Below are 27,318 nucleotides of genomic sequence, written 5' to 3'. Positions count from 1 at the left end.
CTGTCTCAATCTCTGCAAATATTCACTCCTAGATATTTGTAACATCTGACACTGAGGAAGGTAATTAGAGTAACTCTCCCTCGTGTTTCATTTTCTGGCCTGATGTTGATATATTTCAGCTTCTGAAAGATTGGAGACTTACATGGGATGTGCAAGACCCAGAGTAACAATGAAGGAAAATGTCTAGGAACTCAAAAAGACAGCTGCTGCTGCTGAGATTCCAGAGCCCTCGCCCCAGGGTTGTCACCTTACAGTGCAGGCGGGACTCTGGCTTGCTGGGATGGCTACGACCCCATTTACTCCCACAGGACTATTCAAAGGAAGGGCAGTCTTTGGTTTTGGAGTAGATGGGGGGCTAAACAGTCCCTGCCACATGGCAGGCAGATGCAAAGCTGAGGTTTGCTTGGGTAAAAGATGAGAATCAGCACGCATCTTTGACAAAAACAAAAAATAGGCAAAATCTAAAACGTCAGGCTGTGGGCAGATGTGAATAGAAATGTAGATTATAACTAATCTTATTTTTTTGGTATCTGTAACATTATCATCAGATATATAAAAGCACATTTTACAATAAGAATGAAACAATTAATTTAATGACCAACATGATTGACGTGTTTTATCTGATGCCATTTACGACGGGTACGTTGAAGACAAGGGCTTTGTGGTTCGGGTTAACATTTGTTAGTATAGTCACTCCATCATCCAGAGGCTTATGAGCTGCCCATCTGAGGGCCAATCCACACAACCACAGTCTGAAACTGTTCTCGTCTGCTTTGTCATGTAAACCACTTTCATCTGCCCTGTCTGGAAACATTCTTGATCATGATCATCAAGACTAGGGGGAAGCTACTGGCATCTAGTGGGTAGAAGCCAGAGGTGCTGCTCAATGCCCTACAGTGCAGAGGTCAGCACCGCCCCCCCACACAAAATTATTTAGCCCAAAATGTCAGTAGAGCAGAGGTTGAAAAACTGATCTAGTTTGATGTTTACACATACGGGGAGAGGAAAGCTAACCTCTACTGAGTGTTTACCAGGGGGGCAGGAGGGACTTCTTTGGTGGCTCAGGAGGTAAAGAATCTGCCCACAATGCAGGAGACCCGGGTTTGATCCTTGGGTCAGGAAGATCTCCAGGAGAAGGGCATGGTTATTCTTACCTGGAGAATTTCACGGACAGAGAAGCCTGGCGGGCTATACAGTCCATAGGGTCACAAAGAGTAGTAGGACACGACTGAGCGACTAACCCTTTCACTTTCAGGTGCTGTTCACCTGAATTAACTCATCTCACCCCAAATCTGTGCGGTAGGCACTATTCTCACTCCTGAACAAGCCTGGGTCGGGTGGAGGAAGCAGGCAGGCAGGTAGGTTACTCTATGAGACAGATGAGAAGCGCAGGGCAGGGCGTCGCCTCTGCTGTGCTCACACGCACAGTGCAGGAAGGGCAGTGTGCTCTGCTCGCTCTCTCCCTCCTTGTTGGTAACACCACTGCCGATGCCTATTCAGGCAGGAGCTCCAAGGTTAGTGGCTCTGGTGCTCCCTCACCCATGCCTACAGGCTCAGCACCTGGAAAGAATAGGAAAATCACAGCTCCAAACTAGCCCTGCGGGGCCCCCAGAAGGCGCCCAGCACGTCTTTGCTGACTTTGAGCTTTGCTTTGGGAGAGGCCACACTGTGGTATACCGGGAGGACCTGGACAGTACACTGAAACGCCCAGCAGGGATAGAGAGAGAAACGAGTATCCTGGAGAGAAAACAGCCACCTTCGACGTGGGACGTGTCTGTGGGGCTGGCAGGCAGATCTGGACCGAGTGGAAAGAAGCTGCAGGGAGAGAAAGGGGAACCTCAGGGCTGGAGAGTCAGAAACCGGTCAGCACAAGTGACAGCAGCATCCTAGGTTGCTGGAGAGGAGTTTTTTCCTGCTTAAATCTGGCCTTTAATCAGCAATTTCCTCTCCACCGGCAGGGGGTGGGGGCGGGGCACAGGAGGGTGGGAAGGTAGGGCTGGAGCCCTGTGGGAGGAGTGGCCCAGGCAATCTGCTTCTTAAGGGGAAGTCACACCACAGGAGAGTGGGGGGCTAGTTTTCAATGTGTGCCTTCTTTGGCACCCCTAAAAATCCAAAGGCTGGTTCTAAGACAGGATGGAATCCAAAGCTCTTCACACAGCTGACAGCAGTCGGTTGCAATGTTTAGACTGCATCGGAAGCACCCAGAGGGCTTTTTCATCAGTCCACTGACTGCTGTGCGTGTGTTCTAAGTCACTTCAGTCATGTCTGACTCCTTGCAACCGCATGGACTGTAGCCCGCCAGGCTCCTCTGTCCATGGGATTCTCCAGGCAAGAATACTGCAGTGGATTGCCATGCCCTTCTCCAGGGCATCTCCCTGACCCAGGGATCAAACTCGTGTCTCTTACATCTCCTGTATCAGCAAGCAGGTTCTTTGTCACTAGCCCACCTGGGAAGCCCCACAGACCTCCGTGTTCCACCCAAATTCCTAACAAGTTCCCAGGTGACACTGATGCCTCTACTGGTCCAGGGACCACACTTTGAGTCAGGCTACCTGCCCCACTCCAAACAGCAGTTATCATTACTTAACCATAAATGGTATTATCATTATTATTACTCCAGTGTCTTCAAAGACAGTGTTCATAGGAGTCCCTATTTAACACACAGTAAATTTACCTAACCTCCAAACAAACTGTATGAAAAATGTGAATGTAAACATCACCCCAACATCCCATACAACATCATCTGTTTTAATTCATTCACACTACTCCTTGCCTTCATTGACATGGATGATCGGGAGTTACCAGACCTAAAATTTATTGTGTATGGAATGAGATCTATTACCTGGACTTGAAAAACACTTTAAGTCCTTGGAGTTTGGTCTGAGATTTTAGACCTGAGTAAAGAAAGCTGAAACTCCAATACTTTGGCCACCTCATGCAACGAGTTGACTCACTGGAAAAAGACTCTGATGCTGGGAGGGACTGGGGGCGGGAGGAGAAGGGGACGACAGAGAATGAGATGGCTGGATGGCATCACCGCCTCGATGGACATGAGTTTGAGTGAACTCCGGGAGTTGGTGATGGACAGGGAGGCCTGGCATGCTGTGATTCATGGGGTTGCAGAGAGTCGGACACGACTGAGCGACGGAACGGAAAGAATGTGAGTTTCAGGTTGTCCTGAGAATGTCTGCCATGATATCCTGATCACAGTAAATTTGATTTGCTGAAGCAAATCTCTTAATTGCTTCTGGAGCCCATGTCTGAAATCCAAATTGGTAGCTTGGCTTCGATAACAAAGAATATATATACTTCTGGATTGCCACCGCTGATTTTCTTCCCCCCCGTTTGAAATGGCCTCTTTAAAGGCTTGACAGTAATTTCCCACCAACCTTGGCCCCGTGGGGCTGATGTAGTAAAAGTCCAACTTTTAGTCAGCAAATGAAATAAACTGTTTTCAAGACACATATGGAGTAAATATGGATGGTAAGGAGGTGCTACTTTTACAGTCACTTTTCTGAACATCCGTCTCATGAAGGAATTACTTACAGGGCTCTGGGAACTTGGCTTCTCTGTTCCTCAGCCGGGCGAGCTGCGGATGGGCTCAGCCACCAGCCCTCCTGTGCTCACTCTCATGTGACTCATTACCGCAAATGAAGGTGTTTGCCCCAAACGCTCCGAAGCAGCTGAAAACTATCCTAATATATAGCACCCAATCAAGCCCCTCCCCCCATTGACTAGACTCTCCGCACATGGAAGTGTTTTGAGATCTGGTTCTGTGGGCTTCGAGAAACTATTCCGGGACTCCCGCGCCGACGACAGGCCTCACTTTGATGTCAGCGATAAAATGGTTGTTCCAGGGAAGAGTGTTCTCTAATCCCACCACCCTTCTTCCCCCTCATCACTGTGAACCAGGGCAGCTTTCACAAACGGCTTTGGTAGAACCCTCCAGTCTCTGCCCTTGGCCCTGGTTCCTAATCTCTTTCTTCCAAAGGAAACCAGGGGCTTACTTTTCCTGACCCTTTCCTGATGAGGCCAGTCCTGGCAGTGGTATAAATGAGGAGTCTGAACACTCTGTCACTGAAAACAGTAACAAGTGCTTGTAAACACTCATCACGCGCCGGGCACTGCGCTAAGTCATTTAGCCATATTATCTCATTTAACCTTTAAAAGTGGCCCTGGGTGTCAGTTTTGTTACTTTTTCCCATTTTGAAAATGGATAAACTAAAGCTAAGATAACATATGATAGTTGGGGTGACAAAGCCATGAGATGAAGAGGATGAACAACAGGTTTAGAATTTGTGTTCTTTTTAAAAACTTGTTGAAGTATAATGTATATTCAGAAAAGTGAAAAATCCTGTGTATGTAGCTCAGTGTATTTTCATAAACACCCATATAATCAACTTAGGTAAAAAAAAAAATACAGCCAGCACCCTAGAAGCCCCTTCATGTACTACATAGTCACCAGCCACCCGACTCTGCACAGTAACTGTTACCAAGATTTCTTAGATCACAGATTAGTTCTTGCTTATTTCTGAATTTAAATGGAATCAATACAGTATGCATTCTTTTGTTTTTAGCTTTTTTTTTAACCCACTATTACCGCTGTGAGATTATCTGTGATCTGTAAGAGGCTCTTCATCACTATATAGAGTTCCAAACGTGCTATAACAGATCTATTTCATCATTAATGGTAGTAGCAGTTGTAGCTCAGTCATGTCTGACTCTTTTTGACCCCGTGGGCTGTAGCCTGTCAGGGTCTTCTGTCCATAGGATTTCCCAGGCAAGCATACTAGAGTGGACTGTCATTTCCTTCTATGTCACAATGTTAATAGGCAGGGGTTATTTATAAGTTGGGACTATTATAACAGTGCTATTAGAAACATTTCTGCTCCTGCCTACTGATAAGACATACACACACATTTCTGCTGGGCACACACACCCAGGAACGGGACTGCTGAGCACGTTCAGCTTTAAAAGACACCGATAGCAGGCCAGCCAATGTTGTTATGGGCTGGCAAATGCCTTGACGGGCATGATGGACTGAACTGTGCCTCTCCAAAATTCCTGTGTTGAAGCCCCAACTCCCAATGTGGCTTTATTTGCAGACAGGGCCTTTAAGGAAGTGAAGTGAAGTGAAGTCACTCAGTCCTGTCAGACTCTGTGCGACCCCATGGACTGTAGCCCACCAGGCTCCTTGGTCCATGGGATTTTCCAGGCATGAATACTGGAGTGGGTTGCCATTTCCTTCTCCAGGGGATCTTCCTGACCGTGGGATCGAACCCAGGTCTCCCACATTGTAGGCAGATGCTTTACCATCTGAGCTACCAGCAAAGCCCCCTTTAAGGAAGTAATTAACGTTAAATGACGTCACAGGTATTCTTTGAAACAGAGGAGGAGACCCAGTGCTCACTTATTCTCCTCACACACACAGAAGCAAGGTCATGTGAGGACACAGTGAGAGGTGGCTGTCTGCAGCCAGGAAGAAACAAGAGTCCGCACCAGAGACCAAACCTGTCAGCACCTTGATCCTGGACTCTGAATCTCCAGAACTGTGGGAAAACAAATGTCTGTTGTGTAAGCGCCCAGTCTGCCACATCCAGTTGCGGCATCCAGAACAGGCGACTACGAGGGAAAAGTGGTGGAGAAGCTGGGTTCGCCTCAGGGAGCTTGCTTTCTATTTGGGATTGTGGCCTTTCTAGGCCTGTCCTCTTGGCCACACCGAGCCCAGAGTTTTGTCTTCCCAGCCCTTGGACTCACCAAAGCTCGGCAAAGGGGTGCAGTCTTGCAGTGACTTTGGCCTGGCTTTTTAGCCTTTTATCCTTGAGCCAATTCCAGCCTGGCAAAGCCCGGAGGGAAAGAGGCACTTCGAGGGTGGCCTGCAAAAGGTTATTCTATCATTCTTGGAAGTGGAAATCTAACTGGTCATTTTTTAAAATAAGGAACTTACAAATAAAGCTGTAGTGGAGCTAATATCAATTCTGGGTTCTTTTCATCAAAATATTATTCAGTCAACTAGTTATTCAAATGGCGTATCTACTGGTTTTTGAAATTACCAACCTGACACAATTTTTTGCTCTAAGGAGGTCTCAGTTTGGAACCCACACTTTCTTGTATCTTTGTTAACTTGGAGAACTGGTAACTTCCTAGCCAACTCCCTTCAGAACTGACTGAATTGTTTTTGAAAAAAGAAGTTTAAGAATTCAAATACTCAGTGGCACCTGAATTAAAAAAAAAAACAAAACTGTCACATTTAGTGACTGGAAAATAGAATCCTGTGGATGATGGTCAGAGTTGCACCATGTGAATGTACTTAGTGCCCCTGAACTGTACAGTTATTGGTTAAAATAGCATGTTCTATGTGAATTTCACAATAAAAAATTTTCAAAAAAAAAAACCAGAAAAATAAGAATCATGGATGAAACTCAAACTGAGCCCTCCAAATCAGGAACCCTGGTCTCCAGGCCCCTACTATTCCCCATCAGTGGTGGGGCGCTGGGTGAGTCAGCCACTTGGAGCTTCAGCTTCTTGGGCTGTTTCGGAAACTTCAGAGCACAGCTGACCCTCAACACTGCCAGGTTAAGCCTCAGCACTGGTTGATGGGCAGTGTCCCATGACTAGTGGCGTTTGGTCTCCCCTGCTGAGCTCTGAGCCCCTTGGGGCAGCAGTCGTGTCCTCCCCTTCTATCCTCAGCACAGGGTCTCACACTGGGGATGTGATGGAGCCCCCACGCCAGCACCCTGCATGCTGGCAGCTCCTCCCAGGGGTCACTGTCGTGGCATGCCTCACAGGGCAGGGCTACAGCATCTTTAGCACCAGAGTTGATAGTGGAGTTGTCATGTAACAGGAAATAGTCAAAGTTACCGTACAAAGCTCCTTAAATGGCCCATGAAATGCAGGACATACATATTCAATCTAGCAGAGTCATCTTCAGGCACCAACACTCTTGAGAACAACAAAGCCAGACGCAAAGGAACCACCGGCTGAAGCAAGAGATCTGGGCATTCAAACCCCTCTGCCTGTGTAAATCCTACCTAGTCCCTGAAGGGAACAGAGATGCGTGGAGATGGCTGGAGAAGGCCTGCTCCCCTCAGTCCATCCTGAGAAACCTCTAGGAACTGAGTGAGATTGTCGAGGTTGGCTTCCCACATCAGTGACTAGCCTGGCTCCCGCTTTCAGAGAGTCCCAGCACACAGCAGCTTGGTAAAGCCTCTAAACAAGTCCGTGGTAGTTTAGTGTGGATACATCCTGCTTCACAACCTTATTTGACATTGGACCTTGATTCTAGAACTCTATTAATATTCTGTGGCACAGGTTGAATGTGACATGCTGGGGACCCGGCCTTAGATCATTACTCAAACTTGACTTACAAACAATCCCGAACACAAGTATTTATCGGCTTCAGGGCAGAGCAATTAAGAACAACCTATTATAGAATCAGATGAAGAGTGCTGTCCGATTAAAAACCAAATGAACAGCTAAACATCCTGGCAGGAATGGAAGGGATGGAAAACTTAACAAAGCATCCATGGAATTATTTTTAGATACTCAACAAATGTTACTGCATATGATCATGGCGGTTCAGAAGAGTAGCAGTTAGTCCTTAAGAAAAGGTGACATCCTTGGTAAACTTAAGAGGGTAGAAAGGCATTTATTAATATAATTAAAAAGTTGGGCATTGAAGCACATATATTATCATATGTGAAACAAATCACCAGTCCAGGTTCGATGCATGATACAGGATGCACGGGGCTGGTGCACTGGGACGACCCAGAGGGATGGTATGGGGAGGGAGGTGGGAGGGGGGGTTCAGGATGGGGAATACGTGTACACCCGGGGCAGATTCATGTCAATGTATGGCAAAACCAGTACAATATTGTAAAGTAATTAGCCTCCAATTAAAATAAATACATTTATATTAAAAAAAATTGGGTGTATAAAGACAAGATTCAATTGTTGGGAAAATTTATTCTCTCACTGTACCAGACAAGAAAGACCCCCGACTTATCCTCTCAGCTTCCTGCTGTTGTCTTTCCTATAGACACAGCTCAGAACAGCCTCCCAGACAAAGGAATCAACCAACTCAAACAGATTCTTCCTGTTTCCTAAGAATCTTGAGTTTTCTTTGACCCTAAACATTATTTTCTTAAGGAGGAAGGTCTTTCTAATGAGTAAATTTCAAGATACCAGGACATAAATAAAAGTTTATCTTTCAGTTCACATCCACTTGTGAATCACATCTGGTATATGGACAAGAGACTTCACTAGAGTCTGCATCTTTGGCACCTCTCCCGTGCCATGAGGCCTGTTGATGGAGGTTGTTCAGCCAAGTCTCCCAATGTATAAAAAGCCGCTCCATCAATTATGTGGTTAGTTTTTTTTGAGAAAGAGAACAATTCAAAGGATATCTGAATTCCCCAGAGTAGAGGTGGTCCTCATCTTGTCCACTTTCCACTGCGTTGGACGTATCGACCATTCTCTTTAAATAACCATCTGGGCCATCCTTACTCGTTGTATTTGGACAGTTTCAGTCTGGGGATGATGTTCATGGACTGCAGTTCCTGGAAGAGCAGCTTGCAGGCATATGGGATGCGCAAGGAGGACACGTGGCACGACGACTTGCAGAAGTGGCACCTGAAACCCAAGTCAGCTGCGTTAGAGGGACAGCAACTCAGGGGTGGAGGCAGTGCGAAGGAAGGGAAGGTGCGCTCTGCACCATTCCACGACCATCCTATTGAGTTCACTCGTTTCCTAGTCCTCAGTGTTGATTCACGCTATCAAATATGTATGTATGAAAGTGAAAGTGTGAGTCACTCAGTGGTGTCCAATTCTCTGCGATCCCATGGACTGCAGCCCGCCAGGCTCCTCTATCCATGAAATTCTCTGGGCAAGAATACTGGAGTGGGTTGCCATTTCCTTCTCCAAATATGTATGTATACACCCCCGGAATAAAAAGAAGCATCCAAGGCAGGAAAAGAAAAAAAACAAACCAAAATACAACTCCCCCAGTTTTAAAAGCATGTACTTTTAATCAGTTGCATCCACACTTCTAGACCTTTCTCTTTAAATGCAAAATATCTGCCTATATACTTGTTTTGAATGAGGCCCAGAAATCTGAACTATCTGAAAGTTACTCAGATTTAGTCTTTGTTGTTGAAAGAATTTCAAAACAATTTAGTCCCTATCCCTGTAGTTGAAAAGCTACTACTGCTCTATACAATTCTAGACAAGATGCTCAATTTGCTTTCTGTCACTGAAAGGCTTGAAGTGTGATGGGCAAGAGAAGACTTTCATATAGGAAGGTGGTGTGCAGTCAAATGCTACTTATTTTTCCAGTGCTCTTCAAGCACAGATATTTCCCTTAGTCCTGGAGGCCACTTCACTCACAATGCACTGATTCCTGTGTGTGTTCATCTATTCCCATTTTATCCTCACAACAGCACCTGCTCTGAGCCAACACATCTGCTCTTTCAATTAGTTTTCTTTTCTCTTCCTTCAGGAAAAGCCAGTGAACTGAACCTAGATCTTAATCAATGGCTACAATGGAAGAAGGGTCCCAGGGGAGAAACTGAATTATTCTCTTAGGTTTCAGACCAAAATAGGACCTCACCCTATATCTCAAGGGTCTGGGGGTACCTGGGACAGTAGATTTCCAGTACATATCCTGAAACTTAACAGGTAGAAAACTGGATCCTCCCAGGTAACAGGGTGCAAAATGAATGTAGGAGGAACAGCAACCATGGCTTAGACGAGTCAGTGCTGACTGGGGGCTGGAGGGAAATTCCTTAGTGATCGGCAGACCAGAGCAGGAAGACAACGTGTGTTAAACCTGTAGAGGTGTGTGTCATTTCACTGAGTAACCACAAAAGTGGCACAAGAATGTTCATGGTCAAACTGGTTATAACTGCATAAAGCTAGAACTCACATGTCCAATAAATCATTGGTTCTGAGATTACAGGACATTTATGCAGAAGAACCCTGTGCAGCCAGACCCAGATTAGTGAAATGTGAAGGTGTCCAGGACACAGTATGGAGTGAAAAAGCAGTCTACTCAACAGCGTGATTACATGGGGGGTCCTCAGATGGGTTTCAGCAAATGCACGAAGCTTCCAAAATCATCTATAACCAGATTTTCTGGTGTTTATAATTTTATTTTTATGCTATTATCAGAATCTCAAAGGGGTTCATGATTTAAAATAAAAATGGGTACAGACTATTTGGAGAAGGAAATGGCAACCCACTCCAGTATTCCTGCCTAGAGAATCCCATGGACAGAGGAGCCTGGTGGGCTATAGTCCATGAGTCGGACAAGACTTAGCAACTAAACCACAGAACTACTGGCAAACAGAAATGTCCCCAAAGGGTCGCTAAAATGTTGATAGTGCTCATCTGTGGGTGGCAGGAACTTGTATTGTCACAAATGTGACAATTTGTATTTTTTCTATATATATGTATTTTTTTATAACTGAATATAATAAAAATATTCAGGGGGTCATTTTTGCCATCAGTAAAATAAAGCTTTATTAATTTTAGAAAAGCAAAATATTAAGGCTCAGCATTTGAACAAGATGGTGGGTGACTATGCAGATACGAACTTTCCAAGGAGAGGTGGAGGGAAAAAGGACAAGCCACGATGGACCCATGCCTGGGTCCCCACTAGGGGACCTGCAGAGACCTTAACAAGCACTGTGGAGATTTGATTCCATCAATATTATAATAGGAACATTATGGATGACTTTTTCCTAAAAGATTACCTAAAGACCTCATGAATGCATTACAGTTTATGAATTATGTTTTTAAATGTGCCTGGGTTGATCTAATTTATTCAGGAATCATGTTCATGCTTTAATTAAACTAGAGAAATGGATTTAACTGGGGGAATGTCTTGCTGATTCTCCTGACCAGTATATTACCCTGTGACTTCAATCTAAGCTCATCTGCTTAAAGTTTCCATATGTGTTGATTCATAATCCAGAAAGTCCACTAATCTTCTCTATTATTACATATTTCTCATCATTTAAAATGTTCCAATGCACATATATACATGCATAAATATATACAGATAAAACATGCACCTATATACAGATAAAATATACATAAATAAAAATATATAATGCTTTACCCTATTTCTGAAAGAGTTCCAAAGGAAGAGACTTGACCCCAACAACAAGAAAAGAAACTGATTTTTTTAAGGCGAAAGCAGCGCAAGAAGGAGGCTGTGGCTTCACATGAGGAATGACTGTCCAGTGAAATATCCTCTACGAGCTAATTATCCGAATAGGGATTTTCTTTTCTCGGCAGTTTTCCTCTCTTTTGTGACTTACACCCTCCGTGTCTTCTGTAGAACAACAGTCTTGCTGTAAACATCCCCATAGCAATGCCTTACTAATGTGCAAATCACTGACAAAAGGCCAGTTTCAAGGTTCTGAACTGCTCTAATTACTCAGCCTCCTTTGTGCTGTTCATTAAAGAGCGACTTCCTCCAACAAATGCCCCGTGCTCCCTCCCACACAACCCAGAGCGCCTGATCAGGTAAGGACGGGAAAATGACAGCATCATTAGGCCCCTCTGCTAGGAAGCAGCGCGAGGAGGGTACCAGACTCCCAGGGTGGATGAGGATTTTATTTTTTTCTGTTGGCAACAGGGTATAAGCAAGCCACCTAAAATCAGACCTACGGCATATCCAGGTCTGATTAATTACAGTAAAGACCCTTAAACTGTATAACCTGAGTTAGTCTTCTTTCAAGGGATTTCAAATACAATACACACTGAACACATGTGCTTCAAAATCAGGCATTGCCATCAAACGATCTCTAAATGAGACAGAATCAAAGCAGCAAAGGAGATGATAATTTAACAGAAGAACAAGGAGATCAACCACAGCTTACGTGAGTTTCCCCAAGTATTTAGTGGAAGACAGGGGAAGGTTTTCAAAGTACGTGAATGAAGCTCATCTACTGCTTCGGTTCTTTTTTGCTCTCTCTTCCCTGTCACACACACACTCTCTTTCTTCTTTGAGTGGGAGGCACAGGAGGGAATGTGAGGCGAATGGAGAAGAAAAGGAAACTCTCTGAAGTCTCATGATCCCTGTTCTTAATAAAATGATTCCTCTGCACCATCTTTTCAAAATAAATTACTTTGAGATCCTTGTGCCAGAGGATGGCTGTCTACGAACCAGGAGGTAGGCCTTCTCCAGACAGCACATCTGCTCATACCTTGATCTTGAACTTCCCTGCCTCCATATATATGAGATATATGTGTTTGTAGTTTAAGCTTAAAAAAAAAAAATCCTTGCACCAAATTAGAAGACTTAAGCATAGTGAAACTAGTTCCAGGCATCTCGCTATTACACAATTTGTTGGTGTGTTACACAGCCAGAACAACAAAAAGCAAACTCAATACGCATTTCAAAAGACAAATAGACATCTCAGAATTGAAACAGCCCCTCCCATGTCACTGATAAAAGCAACACCCAGGCTTATGCTTAGAATACTGTCACCTCCTCTCTGCCATCATGTGAAAGGAACAAAGTGCAAACAGCCACCTCTGGTGTTGGTTTTTTAATACGAAAAGATTTCTTCACAGATAAGAAACAGACAACTCCTTCTCAACTATTTTACACCAAAAAAAAAAAAATCATAAAATAATTGGCTAAAGGGTTTTGTCATGTAACTAGCAAGGTATATACACTGTGTTCAAAGAAGTTCATTCATTTCAACTCTTGATTTGCTTTCATTCACCAAGAAACTGGCAGCAACAAATGGCAAAAAGTTGGGGCTCTCTCTGGAAGGAGGCTGTGAAGGGGGACTCAGTGGGGAAAGGGGCTCTGGGAGGGTGGGTGAGGGAGTTGAGGCTATTTCCTGTCCCACATCTGCCTTATACCTTGCTAGACCTCATCTCTGGCAGAAGAGTGAGGAAACACCAGGGAACTGCTGGCCTTCCTGCCTGCAGGGGATCTTCAGGGCTCTGGATCGCAACTAAAGAGAGCAGCTGCTCTTCAGTGGTAGAGTAGAACCAGTACGAGGAGGAAAACAAGCACAAACAAAAAATACAGAGTATCATCTTTTAACTGGCCTGTGTACTGAACTCGACACAGAAATTACAAAGTTTATGAATTATGCAATTTACCTATGGATTATCCTAAGCAATTATATTTTATTTAGCATCAAAAAGGTCCCAGGCTGGAGAAGCAGAGGTAAACAAGACAGAATGGAGTTAGACTGAGCTAGAAGACAAGCTCCCTGTGAGCAGCCATTCATCTTTGTTATTCACCACTATAACTCTGGGGCCTAGAACCGTGTCTGCCATGTAGCTGATTCTTACTCAATGTTTGTTGAGTGAAAAACTGAGACAGATGTGGTCTTTGACTTCAGGGAATTCACAGGTCAAGCATAAAGCAGAGAGGGTACAGACAAGGTCCCGGCTCTGTCACCAATTTGCTATAAGAGCTAGGGCAACATACCTGGTTCTTTGGGTTTAAGGTTAAACAAGGACATTTGACACTTTCTATCGAAGGATACTAGTTAAAATATGCTATAATTCTGAATCTGCTAGTATTTACAGATGAATAGTGTTATAAAAGGTACTTGAGATAACATTAAAAAGAAGACAAAGTCTCCTTGGGAGTTTAAACTCTAGTGGTCGTAGAGAGCAGAACACTAGGCAGACAAACTAAGCACGTACATACAGAATCCTGAATTCCGGAATGCCTGGATGGGGAAGGCTGGAGAATATGTGGGAAAGATGCAGGGTGGAACACTGAGCTGTGATTTAAGAGGCGAGGGATGTGGTGTGAGAGGCATGTGGTATCCACTTACCAGCCGGAGTACCCCAGAAGTCCGCACTGCCCACAGACATCAACCTCAAAGGCGTCACTTGAAATCATTAGTCTCTCTAGTAAAAGCATACTGGCTCCATAACCGATTAAACAGTCACGTTCCATTTCTCCAAGACGCAAACCACCATCGCGAGATCGACCTTCAGTGGGCTGCCTTTGGAACAAGTCAGACAAATGTGTTTGTACTAAACAAACAAAGAGGCAGCATCACATGCTGGCTAAAAGCACAAGGCTACAGAGCAGGGCTCACCTGGATTCAAACTGCTTCTGTTTTTTAAAATTAATTTCCTATTGGTGTATAGTTGCTTTACAATGTTGAGTTAGTTTCTGCCGTACAGCAAAGTGAATCAGCTATATATATACATATATCCACTTTTTTTCAGATTTCCTTCCCAGTTAGGTCACCACAGATCACTGAATAGAGATCCTTGTGTGACAGAGTAGGTTCTCATTAGTTATCTACTTTATACATAGCAGTGTATATATGTCAATCCCAATCTCCCAATTCATCCCACCCTCTCCTTCCTAGGTACCCATAAATTTGTTCTCTATACCTATGACTGTTTCTGCTTTGTAAATAAGCCCAGCTGTACCATTTTTCTAGATTCCACATGTAAGTGATACTGTATGGTATTTGTCAAACTGCTTGTAGACAGCGACCAAGAGCATGCTGCTCAGGCTCTCAGTCTCATTTGTAAAAATGCATGTAAGACAATCTATCCCAAAGAGCCTTCAATGAGAAGAGACATAACCCGAGTGGCTGCTAATATTATTATTAGATGGAAATAATAATTACACAATCTTCTGTGATATAACAACAGCTAACATATAATCACATAAAACAGCATTACTATCACCATCTCTATCATCATTATCAGCACAATATAGTTCTCAAATCAGGGGAGAAAGTCTTTTGAGTATTTTCAAAGATGTCTCAGTTCTCTGTTACTTAAAAATAGAAAAACTAAGCAGAACACGCTATGGAAGAAACCTGGGTCCCCAATAGTTATTGCCAGGGCTCCAGAGAGGAGCTTTACTGTTAAGATACAGATTAAACATGGGAAGAAGCAGAGTTTTCTATAAAATTTGGAAAAGATCAGGAATCCCCTGGAAGGATGGAGTTCCTGAGCCAGATGGGAGGTTCCCCAGAGACTGGAAAGGTTCTGTGTGTCCCACTCAGGCCGTTCCTTCTTGTATGAGAACTGGTCCCCTATTGGCCCCCTAAATGGACTCCCTGTGGTTTACGTATCTGCTGGGCTTGAAAATACTTTAAAAGGTTAGGGACCAAAGCCCTAACTGGTGCAGGATAAATGACTTTGTTAGGAGACTATTGGCAAGACTTTCCATGGGTTTGCTTACCTATGAATTGATTTTCAATTGGTGACTATTTTCTCACATTAATCATACATGTGATTTTTGTTGATGCCTAACACCCTAAATTTTGACATCTACCTACTGCTACATCCAAGAAATGCAACACAGACTTGACTACATTATAAATGCTTTTCTCTTACCTGGTAAGGACAGCTCGTGGTCCCCGGGCCCGGGCATGCATCTTATCAAGCACCATGTGTTTCAGTTTCTGATAGTACACAGGGCCAAAATAGATGTATGCTTCCAAGGGCTCACTGCAAGAAAGGTCAGAGTTTTAGGTTAAGGAACTAAGTTTGGGCTAACAAGAGACAACCTTTTTCAGGGCTCATCACTGTCAAGTCCTAATCTGTATTTGAATGAGTTTATGACTGAATGAATGGGCAAGAGAGTGACTTTCAGACTGCAGTGGATAAAATGCTAGAACTGAAAATATAAAAGTACCACAGATGCAATAAAAGACATACTGTTCAATTAGGAAATAAAATCTATGAACACTGTGTGCATGTATCTTTTCAAATTAGTGTTTTTGGTTTTTTTGGATATACAACCAGGAATGGAATTCCTGAGTCATATGGGAGTTTTTATTTTTTGCTTTTTCGGAAATCTCCATACTGTTTTTACAGTGCCTGCACCAATTTACATTCCCACAACAGTGTACAAGGGCTCCGTTTTCTCCACATCCTCTCCAACATTTGTTATTTTTGTTCTTTTTGATGACAGCCATTCTGACAGGTGTGAGGTGGTATTTCATTGTGGTTTTGCTCTGCATTTCCCTGATAACTAGCAATGCTGAATATCTTGTCATGTTCCTATTGGCCATCTGTATGTCTCTGGAGAAAGTCTATTCAGTTCTTCTATCCAGTTTTTAATTAGGCTTTTGTTTTTTTAATGTTGAGCCATATGAGCTGTTTTTATGTTTTGGATATTAACCCCATCCACTTATCAATCTTATCATTTGCAAATATTTTCTCCCATTCATTAGATTATCTTTTCGTTTTATTGGTGTTTCTCTTGCTGTGCAAAAGCTTTTCGGTTTAATTAGGTACCATTTGCTTACTTTTGCTTTTGTATCCTTTGCTTTAGGAGATGGATTAAAAAAATATTGCTGCAATTTATATCAAAGATTATTCTGCCTAAGTTTTTCTCTTGAAGTTTTATAGTATCTAGTCCTGCATTTAAGTCTTTCATCCATTTTAAGTTTGTTTTTGTGTATGGTGTTAGAGTTTGTTCTAATTTCATTCTTTTACATGTAGCTGCCCAGTTTCCCCAGCACCACTTATTGAAAAGACTGTCTTTTCTCCACCATATATTCTTGCCTCCTTTGTCACAGATTAATTAACCATAGTGTGTGGGCTTATTTCTGGGATTTCTATCCTGTTCCACTGATCTGTTTGTTTTTATGCCAGTACCATACTGTTTTGATTACTATAGCTTTGTAGTACAGTCTGAAGTTAGGGAGAGTGATTCCTCCAGCTCTACTCTTCTTTCTCAAGATTGTTTTGACTCTTTGGGGTCTTTTGTGTTTCCATACAACATTTTAAAATTATTTACCATCACCAAGGTATGGAAGCAATCTAAGTGTCCATCAACAGATGACTGGATAAAGAAGATGTGCTTTATCTATATGATGGGCTGTTACTCAGGCATAAAGAAGAACGACATTTTGCCATTTGCAGCAACACAGGTGAACTTGCAGGGCCTTATGCTAAGTGGAAAAGCCAGAGAAAGTCTAATACCATATGATATCATTTATATGTGGAATCTAAAAATTATAGCAAATTAGTAAATAAAACAAAAAAGAATCAGACTCATAAAGGACAAAGTACTGGTTACCAGTGGGGAGAGGGAAGAGAGAGGGGCAATACAGGGGTAGGATAAAAGGGTTATTATGGGATTATATGAGACCATGTGTGAAACTTTTGAAAATCATAAAGCACTGTAAAATTAAAACAGTCTTTCATTCAATTAAAAAGAACAGTGAAAAAAATGTAAACAGGTTGTGAAAGAGTGTATACAGGACAACCCCTCTTTCATGGTTGCCACCCTTGTCAGGTCACCCTCCTTTCTTGCCTGGACCACTGCAGACAATCCTCTGATCTGTCTCTCTGCTTCTACTCTTCTCTCTCAACAATCTATTCTTTGCACAGTAAGCCAAGTGATTCCTTCTAAAGCAGAGCTCACAGCAGGTAATTCTTCTGCTCTAAATTCCCAGTGGTTTCCCATTACACTCAGAATCTGTATCACCCAAACTGTGTATCATAGCCACAAGGTCCAACACAAGCTGGTTCCTGTCCACTTGACTCATTTTCTATTCCCTCTCCCCACCATGCAACTCTATTTCAGCAACACTGGCTTCTTCACTGCTCCTCAAATGTAGCAAGCCTGTCTGCTGCAGGGCCTTTGCACTCACTGTGCCCTCTGCCGGAAACACTCTTTCACCAGGTATTCCTGTGGCTCTGTCACACACGCCACCTCTTCAGAGAGATGCGCCCTGATGGGGGCCGCTGTGCACCCCAGCACCACAGTGCCAGTGCACTGTCTCAGCTCTCACCTAGCTTATATTTTCTTCAGGGTATCTGTCACTGCTTGGCATTAAAATATACATTTGTTATTTCTCTGATTATTGCCTCTTTTCCCCGGGAGAAGTAAACTCTGCAGGATAAGCATTTCATCTTGCCACTGTGGTCCCTAGCACTAATGACTCTGCCTGGCACACAACTGGTACTTGGTCAACATCTGTCACATAGCTGACTCAGGAGCCTTTAGAAAAGGTGTACTAAGAGTTTCAGAAGACAGTGAATATTTAAATGCTTTAAAAGTAGAAAGCTTTTTTCTTCAGTTTGGAGCAAGAGCAGCCAGAAAGATGCCTTTAAAAACATTTTTAACTGCCCCAGAACTTCCTCCTCAAAAGAAAGGAAGCATCTAGTATGTGCCATCTAACTCATGACTTAATCCATAACACAGTCCAGGGAGGGAGAGACTTCTTCCCTATGTTTAAGATGAAGAAACAGGCACAGAGAGCTAAATAAGAACTGGTGAGTGGTTCAGTTCAGTTCAGCTCAGTTCAGTTCAGTCGCTCAGTCGTGTCCGACTCTCCACGACCCCATGAATCACAGCACGCCAGGCCTCCCTGTCCATCACCAACTCCCGGAGTTCACTCAAACTCATGTCCACAGAGTCGGTGATGCCGTCCATCCATCTCATTCTCTGTTGTCCCTGTCTCCTCCTGCCCCCAATCCCTCCCAGCATCAGAGTCTTTTCCAGTGAGTCAACTCATCGCATGAGGTGGCCAAAGTATTGGAGTTTCAGCTTTAGCATCAGTCCTCCAATGAACATCCAGGATTGATCTCCTCTAGAATGGACTGGTTGGATCTCCTTTGGTGAGTGGTTCAGTTCAGTTCATTTCAGTTCAGTTCAGTCGCTCAGTCGTGTCCGACTCTCCGCGACCCCATGAATCACAGCACGCCAGGCCTCCCTGTCCATCACCAACTCCTGGAGTTCACTCAAACTCATGTCCACAGAGTCAGTGATGCCATCCAGCCATCTCATTCTCAGTCGTCCCCTTCTCCTCCCGCCCCCAACCTTTCCCAGCATCTGAGTCTTTTCCAGTGAGTCAACTCGTCGCATGAGGTGGCCAAAGTATTGCAGTTTCAGCTTTAGCATCAGTCCTTCCAATGAACACCCCGGATCGATCTCATGAGTGGTACAGTGATTCAAATCCAGGGCTTTCCCTACTAAGTAAATTTGGGGCCATAGCATGATGCAAGAGTAAAAGAGCAAAGAAAGAAACAGACATGGCAGAGAGGACACAAAAGCACCTGCCCTTGCTTGTGTGGTACACATCTTACAATGCTTCCAGCATCACTGGAAAAGACTTTTGCATCGATCAAGCTATTCTACTGGCTTAAGTACAGCCAGATTCTTGGAAGACACAGTAGAGTGAAAGCCACAATGGACAGGGTGTCAGGAGACAATATTCTCATCCTAGGCCTGTCACAAAGTAATTGCATGACCTCTCTCAGTTTTCTTAGTTGTACAAGGGGGTCACACTGATCCCCTTTCTTTCCAGCTTTTAATAATAAATGATTCTAGTTCTCCACTGTATGGCTCTTCATGGTAGAATTTCTGGAACTCTGTCACCTAATGCCATTCTATTATTAACTGAATAAAGCCATATGCAATTTTCCCTCCTAATTATGCTTAAAAATGTGAACAGAGATGAAAGCTGGTGGGTGAATATGTTTGTATGTCATGTGTGGAACTTTCAACTAACAAGCCAGAACAGTGTTTCTCAAACTTTGCCACTGAGATGAATGGCTTGGCTGGGGGCACGGCAGAAGGTGGTGTAGACATAGTCTATAGTTTTGTTCATAAGAAGCAGAGAACAACCCATTCAAATCTTCCAGTAAAATTATGTTCAGAAGGTCCGCCAAATTGAGTCACCAGTTCTGCACACCTTCTGGTCAACTACTGCATTATTTCTGGATGAGGAGCAAAGAGTAAAACGACCAGTTGAGCAATGACAACTTTTCTTTTGAAATGGACCTTAGCTATTTCACTGAATCATTTTTGAAATGGACCATCACTCTTTTCCTGTAATGTGATTTTCTATAATATCTCAACCATGATACACCTAAAGAAATTCACATTATTACAGTCTGGGTAGATCATTTGAGAAAGTAATCTATATCTTTTAATGTCTAGTAACAAATCTCAATGGTCAGACGCACAGGTGAGGGACCATGTCTATTCTGTTCACTGTTATATACTTAGGTGTTTAACACGCTGTTGGTGAATGACTGTGCAAACGTTAGGCCTCAGGCTATCTGTCAGAGCACAAAATACCTGAAATTCATCATAGAAGTACAGAGAAAAGCCAACAGTTAACAGACTTTGTATTATACACAATTGACGTGTTCTTTAAAAGTTGTGTGGTAATCCTACTTCAGTAAATAAGATCTTTTCTACTTTTTAAATGAGAACCTCCTCAGCAAAACAGCATTCCTGAATTTATCAGATTTCTAATTAAAAAAAAAATTATTTGTTTATATTTTTGGCTGTGCTGGATCTGTGTTGCTGTGCAGACTTTTCTCTAGATGCAGCAAGCAGGTAGGGGCTACTCTTTCCTGCAGTGGGCAGGCTTCTCTTGCTGCAAAGCACAGGTTCTAGGTGCACAGGCTTCAGTAACTGTGGCACGTGGGCTCAGTAGGTGCAGCTTCCAGGACCTAGAGCACAGGCTCAATAATTGTGGCACGTGGGCTTAGTTGCTCCGAGGCATGTGGGATCTTCCCTTATCAGGGATCAAATCTGTGTCTCTTGCATTGGCAGGCGAATTCTTTACCACTGAGCCACCCAGGAAGCCCTAGTTTTCTAAATTCGGACTTTTCTTCTCTCCCCTTCCCCAGTTTAACTGAGATACAATTCACATACAACATCAGGAACAGCATACAGAGTGCTGATGTGAGACACACACATTGCAAAGTCATGATCATCAGAGCTTAGCTGCCACATCCACCACCAACCTGGATTTTCTTGTTTCAGATTTCTTAAAAAAGTCCAGCTGTATTTAAGGGCTCTTATGTCTTATCAGACTTTTACTTTAATAAAATCATACTTTTAAGATGTCTAAACACACACTCACCCTGTGATGCCAGATGTAACGTAGTCTTTCCCTAAGTAGTTATAACCGTGGCGGACGAGGTCCTCACACACATCCTTCACTTTACTGCCTCCAAATGCGGTGCCGTAGTGGAATCTGCCATCTAACACGCCGGCCTTGCCTGCCAACAGCTCGATTAGCTTTCCCACCTGCGTAATATGAACAGATTTAAGGGAACACCTTCCTGTGGTGCAGGAATTCTGTTGGTTTACTTAGCTCTGGCCTTACTTCCCCCCAAAAATAATGAGACTACTACTCTTAATAAGAGTGACAAATTAGGAGCAGCAAATATTTATCCTCTCTTACTGTGACCTAAGTTTATGCCTCCAAAACCCCGATGGGATAGATAGTATTATCTCCCTCTGTTTGCACACGAGGAAACTGAAGAACAAGGGGGTAAGCAACTTTGAAGTCCCAAGGCTGGTCAGCAGTGGAGCCAGGCTGAAAATGACAGCCACAGAGAGGGAGATGCGTTAGGTTTGATATGACGGAGTCTTCTGCTGGGGGGTAACTTCATCACTCAGAAGACTGCCATTGAAGGACAGCCCAGATCTCTCCACCTCCCACTGGGAGATCAGTCCACCTGGTCAGGAACCTATTTTTGCTCAAAGGGCCCTTTCTGAAAATCAGTTTCAGGGTCCTGTCTCCTCCAACTGCCTTGCCCTCTTCCTTAAAAGCAGCGTCTCTGAAAAACGGACTGACCGTCATTCGAGATGGGAAGCCGTGGGGGTTCATGATGATGTCCGGACAGATGCCAGAGTCACAGAATGGCATGTCTTCCTGAGGGACGATCAAGCCGCAGACACCTAGGGGAGAGAAGATTCCGGGCTACGTACAGCCAGTCGGCAGGAAGGAAGAGCACAGAATTGTACCGACATCTCCTCATTGCCATCTCTATCTCTGCTGCTCTCAAACCTTCTCCGTGGTCCTTGTCAGGAGTTAACAAAAGCAATTTCCAACCGCCCTGCTAGACAAACGGTTCAAAACGACTGTCCTGGCGGACCCTGCTGGCACAACACACAGCGTGCCATCGGCTGCCGCCCAGCCTCTCCAGCCATGGAGAGGGGAGAGCAGTCCTGGCCCTGTCAAGAGCCCTGAAGCTACAGGTCAGCAGCAGCCTCACTCTGCGTCACCCAGCTCCTGATGTACTATCTGCCGTACCCAGGTCCCAGAATTATGAGTTCTCTGACCACCAAACACAGAGAGCTGACTGAGCGAGGGGTGTGTTTAAATTGTGGTTTTAAAACCTGGGACAAGGAGTACTTTGTGCGTGGCCGATGTGCTGACAGGTCTACCCACTGGCTGCTGAGCCCTTGGCTTGGGGGGCCGGTTTCTGCCCCGGCTCCCCTGGCTTCCCCTAAGTTGCCCTAAGGAACTGTAACTCCTACAGTTGACAGCCCATCAGAAAAGGGACCTCAGATTGAAGTTGTGAAGCTGAACAAGAAACTAAATGCCAAATTATTCTTGGAAGAAAAGGCTAGAGTTAGACATGAAATTCTAAGCATGAAAACAAAACAAAACCCCACCAACTCTCTGCAATCTACTGATAGTCTCTTAAATTGGTTGTACTTTATTACACCCTAAATATTATTCTAACCTGTAGAGTTAAAAATCTAACCTATAAAATCTTACCATTTAAATAATTTTATATTCCTCTGACTTCTTTGTTGATAGGAGGAATACAAGAGTACAATTTAGATTGCTAACCACAATCTACAAAATTCAGAATTAGAAAGCTAGTGTACAATGGCATTAGAACAAGAAAAAATGCTTTAATGTTTCAAAATATGAAATTTATATTCCTTTGTACATGAAGCTATCAACCATCTGCATCTATTAAAAAGAAAACTGTCCTCAAAGAAACATTTCTTTCCTCAGTTTGGTTTCTACATAATTACTCAAACTATTTCAAAAGAGATTTTTTTGTGTGTGACATGTTATAAAAACCAAGACCTGAAGTCTAAAGAAAAAGAGCACCATTTATCTATTTGACATCAGTTATCAATACTCAGATTTCCAGTCACTGCCAACAATAATGGTAATTAGGTTTATGAAGCTGAATTCCAGAGTATGTAGGTACTTTACTTGGCTTTTTGGTTGCAACTGTATTGTTTATCATAAAGAACATATGTTTTCCTACATCAAGCATAGAAACAGTCAGTTCACTTGACTGCAAATTCAGCTACAATGTTTTAGAATTTAAATCAAGCAGAGTCTGTGACTCTCTTTTCTTCTCTCCAAAAATCCATCTTGTCTACACTGAAATTATCCGACAAAACACTGGGGCTACTGGGAAATCTACTCTGAAAGAGATCAAATTGTAAATCTAGGTGCAACCGACAACAACATTGTTTAGCAGTGAACAAAATGTTAAAAACAGCAATTCCTGCAGAGGCCAGTCCCAGGATGTGCTTGGGTGAGAATGTCACTTTGGCTGGTGAGGAGGTGAAGGGCTCAGCTACATCCTTTAAAAACAAAACCAAAGAAAAGCTTCAGCACCCGCTTCCGCAGCAGTTCACAGGGGGATGCTGGCGTCGGCTCTAGGGGAAGCTGCCTGTTCGCCCGGTAGGAGAAGGTGGGAGTGAGGAGCAGGAGGTGCAGGACCCTCCGTCGGAAGCTAGACACTCTCAGATTGGGGGAGGGTAAAGAAAGACATGATTAGAATTCTGTATTCCCAGTCTTAGTGGACACGTTTCCCCAAGCAAATTTAACTTCATTTTGTGATTAAAACGAAAGCAGTGCTCCTTCCCCTGAAATCTGAATCTCCAACGACTCTGCTTGAGATCTGATTAATATTTGGTAGAGAGCTTCCTTTCTTGGGAAGTTATTTTCTTACCAGCCCTTTTCTGACATTGCAATTTAAAAACATATTGGTTATGTAAGTCACTTACAGATTTTTTTTTTTTTTTTCATTCCGTAATAGGAACTGCTGGGGCCACATCTGAATCAAGGGCACCTGTAAGCCAAAAATTAAATCTTCGCTAACTTAAAATTACTTTAGGCTCTGAAAACCCTTTTATATGCCAAGATGGTTCCCATAGCAGACAGGCCTGTGTTGTTTGTTTTGTGTGAAAGTGAATGATAAAAGATCCATGAAATCGACACAGAAAGCCAGAACAGCAGAAAGAACTGAGGGCTCTCCATCATCGCGGCTTCTACCCTCTGCTGACTTGCGGAACAATGCGCGCTACACATCCAACTGCAGATCCAACACAGCTGTGCATTTCATTAGATGAAGAGCACTAGTGACACAAGTAAATAATTAACTTATTCTGGTCCGCTGACTGTGCTTATGAGACCAGTCATAGCTGACAGATTTTAATACAAGTTAACACAAAGAAACCATAATGAGCTTAGGAGTTAAAACAAAATATTTAGACAGAATTTGATGATCTCGAATCTCAAATGAGACAGATGATTTTTTAAACTTTGTATTTTACTGAATTCATTAGGTGGTGGAGGAGAGAGTTCTCGATCTTAGAACCAGACTTTTTTTTTTAAAAGGTATTTCTGTTTCAGAATTATTCAAATCTTTAATCAAAGCAGGAAGGTTTTTTTTTTTTTCCTCTTATTTTTCAAATGAAAAATTAAAACTTTGGCTTCTCCAGGAACAGAGGCATAAAAATCTCCTCCGATATTTAGAACTCTTTAAAGTTACTCTCCTTTAATGCTAGTTTAAAAATGTAAATGATATGCAGTACGCTTCAGTGTGTTCACACTCCCCTGGATCCTTGAAAAGAGGATGGACTACAAACAAACCATATCTAATGGAAGCTGTTGTGAAACAATTACTGATTCATACCTTAAATGCTTACGCAGCATTTCAGATTTTAAAATAAAATTTCATCCCCTGGCTCATGCTGGTGTCTCAACCCCATTGTTTATAGCACAACTGCCTGGCAGTGAAATACAAATAGACTAGTTTAACAGGCCTGGAACACTTAACACACTCACAGGGGCCAAGTGGGAATTAGACCACAGATGACACTACAGAACTTTTAACAGATGGAAACAGACAAGAGGGAGAAACTCAAACACAGAAAGTTAGAGCAGAAAGATTCTACAGATACCCAGTCAATAAAATATTATTCCATCACCATCCATCTTAATATCAAGCTGTAAAAGCGAAGAACTTAGGGAGTCTCAAGAAGCTACAAGTCTGATCCACAAGCCACACGGCAAAGCCAAGTCTGGGGACCCGCTGCCACGGCTCTCTGTGTCACGGTCCAGACAGTGGAGGCTCTTACACCAATTTGTTATTCCTATTTCTGTGCCTTGCAGAACAACACATAAATCATTTTAAGAATAGGTTTACCCAGCAAAATTCCAGTTAATCTGACAAATCACTCTTAGAAAGTATTTCTAATTATAAGCAGCAACTCAGTTGTTCAAAAGTCATTTGTGGATTTAAAAAAAACAAACTAGTCTTAATGTAATGGATCCATTTCAATCCAAACGGAGGAGGGGAGGGTGGGGAAGAAAAGGTAAGAAAGTGAGAAAAAAGATATGGAAAAAAACTAAAGCATTGTATTACCACACAGAGACAGAAAAGCAAGTAACAGCTGGCTAAAGACAAAAACTGAAATAATATCTTTAACTTGACAGTTATTTTTGGTGTGACTTTAACGTGCTGAGAACCAACTAGCAAAGGGTTTTTCTCTTTTGTTGACAGCCTGGTCTCTCCTTAAGATCACATTCTGCTTCACTTCTTAATTTTATAAAAATTTTATGCAGCAAGTCTACCTTCTAAGTATAAATACTTTGGGATTAAATTTACCACTTTCAGGTTGCTACATATTTTTACTCTATCTTTTCTGAGAAGAAAAGAGAGAATTATTTTCCTCAATTAACAGGTCATGTGACAAGTGCCGTGAGCAAGGTAGGAATATGAAGAGGTTCACGGACTTGGGTCCACTTCAGAGCTGCCCCGAGCAGAGCAGCCTGACTGAACGCTGACCACGAGAACACCCGGGCCGGCTCAGTTCACCACATTCTAATCCTCTAAGTGATGCAGAGCCATCCTGCTGAAACAACACCGATCAGAGTCTACACTGCCAACTTTTACTCTCTGTGGGTACTGGTTAGAAAAGTCTATTTATTCTGCACAGTTTCATACTCTGAGCACTAAGCGAAGGTGAAATGATGCTGCCATGCTTCTCTGTTGGTCACAGAGCAGGAAGAGGCTTGGTGTTCGGGGAAGGTGTGATCACTGCAAAGCCCAGTATTAATGAGGTTCAGACATGGGAGCAAGGGGAGTGCCATCTCTGAAAGGGTCATCACCCCTTGGATGCTGAGACCTGCATATGGCAGGGCATCAAGGAAGCAGGATATCTTACTTTGTCTCTGTGCTATTCAACCAATATGGTTACCTGGCGGGTAAAGCACCACGTTCCAGGGAGCCTTAGTTGCTTGGTCTTTGGAATGGGAATAATTAGCATCTATCTCATGAGGAAATTGTATTACAAAAACAGATGAGCTAATGTCTGAGAGGTACTTTCAGGTCCTCAGAGAAAGGCAGCAGCTAAACACGAGGAATTATTATTATATAAGAAACCTAATTACTCTCAGCAGGAAGCAAACTAGCAAGGCAAAGGAGACCAACTTAATGAATGGATGGAAGGGGCAGATGCAGTGGCACTAACTGTGGCTTAAGAGGCTGAAAGGCAGCTCCCTCCACTGGGCCGTGCAGATCATTTCACGCGATCAGGACGGTGTCTCATAATAACTTAGGACTTCACAGGACCTGGGCTGCGGATTTCCAGGGCAGAGTAGCTTACTGCTGATGAATATGGTGCTAAATGGGGCCGAAGAAGCAGCAGGAATGCTTTCAAGTTCGAACTGTTCGTGTTCAATAAGAAGTGTTTCTACTTTGAACAAACTCATCTCGATAAGCCTTTACATATTCAGAAATGTAAATCTCTAAGTCGAAATGGGAAGGCTAACACAGGTGGTTACTCCTTTCTTCCTTTCCCCCTTTCCAGTTATTGAATTAACCTTCTTTTATTCTCCACACCACCACCTTAAATAATCCCTAGGGGGAGGGGAGGAGAAAAAAAAACTGTTGAATCATATTAGCTTTGTTCTGTTGTTGAACCGCTTCCAGATCTATCACATCACTCGCCACATCCCGGTTGACATAATTTTAATTCGGCTCTTCCTTACATGTTAACAGATAAATAATGCATAAGAAAACTTGATTAGCTTTCTTATTAAAACATCACTCTCAATGAGAGGAGGCGCTAGAAGACAATACAGTTTTTACACGGCTTTCCCATGAGCAGTTGAATGGTTTGATGTGATAAATTTGCATAGTCTGAAGCACACAAAGGGCTGATTAATTGAAACCCTTACAATGCTTCTGGAAGCAGCTATTGTAAAACAATAACCATAGGAACTTTACAAAATACACATGGCTGAATGTGTCGAGAGCTTAATAAAATGTGTTGAGGCT

At 43.1% G+C, this 27,318-nt stretch overlaps 1 protein-coding gene across 3 annotated transcripts in view; it reads right to left on the bottom strand.

Moving 5' to 3' along the window:
- Positions 1–7,623: 7,623 nt before the first annotated feature.
- POLR3B (RNA polymerase III subunit B) overlaps positions 7,624–27,318 on the bottom strand; it is a 115,251-nt gene continuing 95,556 nt past the window's right edge. For all 3 annotated transcript variants that reach the window (XM_055394426.2, XM_088837164.1, XM_088837165.1), the window contains 5 exons: positions 21,570–21,673; positions 20,850–21,016; positions 15,349–15,462; positions 13,815–13,988; positions 7,624–8,631 (listed from right to left, as the gene is read on the bottom strand). In XM_055394426.2, coding sequence (XP_055250401.1) covers positions 8,502–8,631; positions 13,815–13,988; positions 15,349–15,462; positions 20,850–21,016; positions 21,570–21,673 — 689 coding nt within the window. In that variant the 3' untranslated portion in view covers positions 7,624–8,501. The remainder of the gene's footprint in view (positions 8,632–13,814; positions 13,989–15,348; positions 15,463–20,849; positions 21,017–21,569; positions 21,674–27,318) is intronic.

Source organism: Moschus berezovskii, chromosome 6, assembly GCF_049115385.1.
Source record: "Moschus berezovskii isolate FMDL1 chromosome 6, NW_MosBer_1.0, whole genome shotgun sequence".
Lineage (NCBI taxonomy): Eukaryota > Metazoa > Chordata > Mammalia > Artiodactyla > Moschidae > Moschus > Moschus berezovskii.
This window is presented reverse-complemented; position numbering and strand designations above follow the sequence as displayed.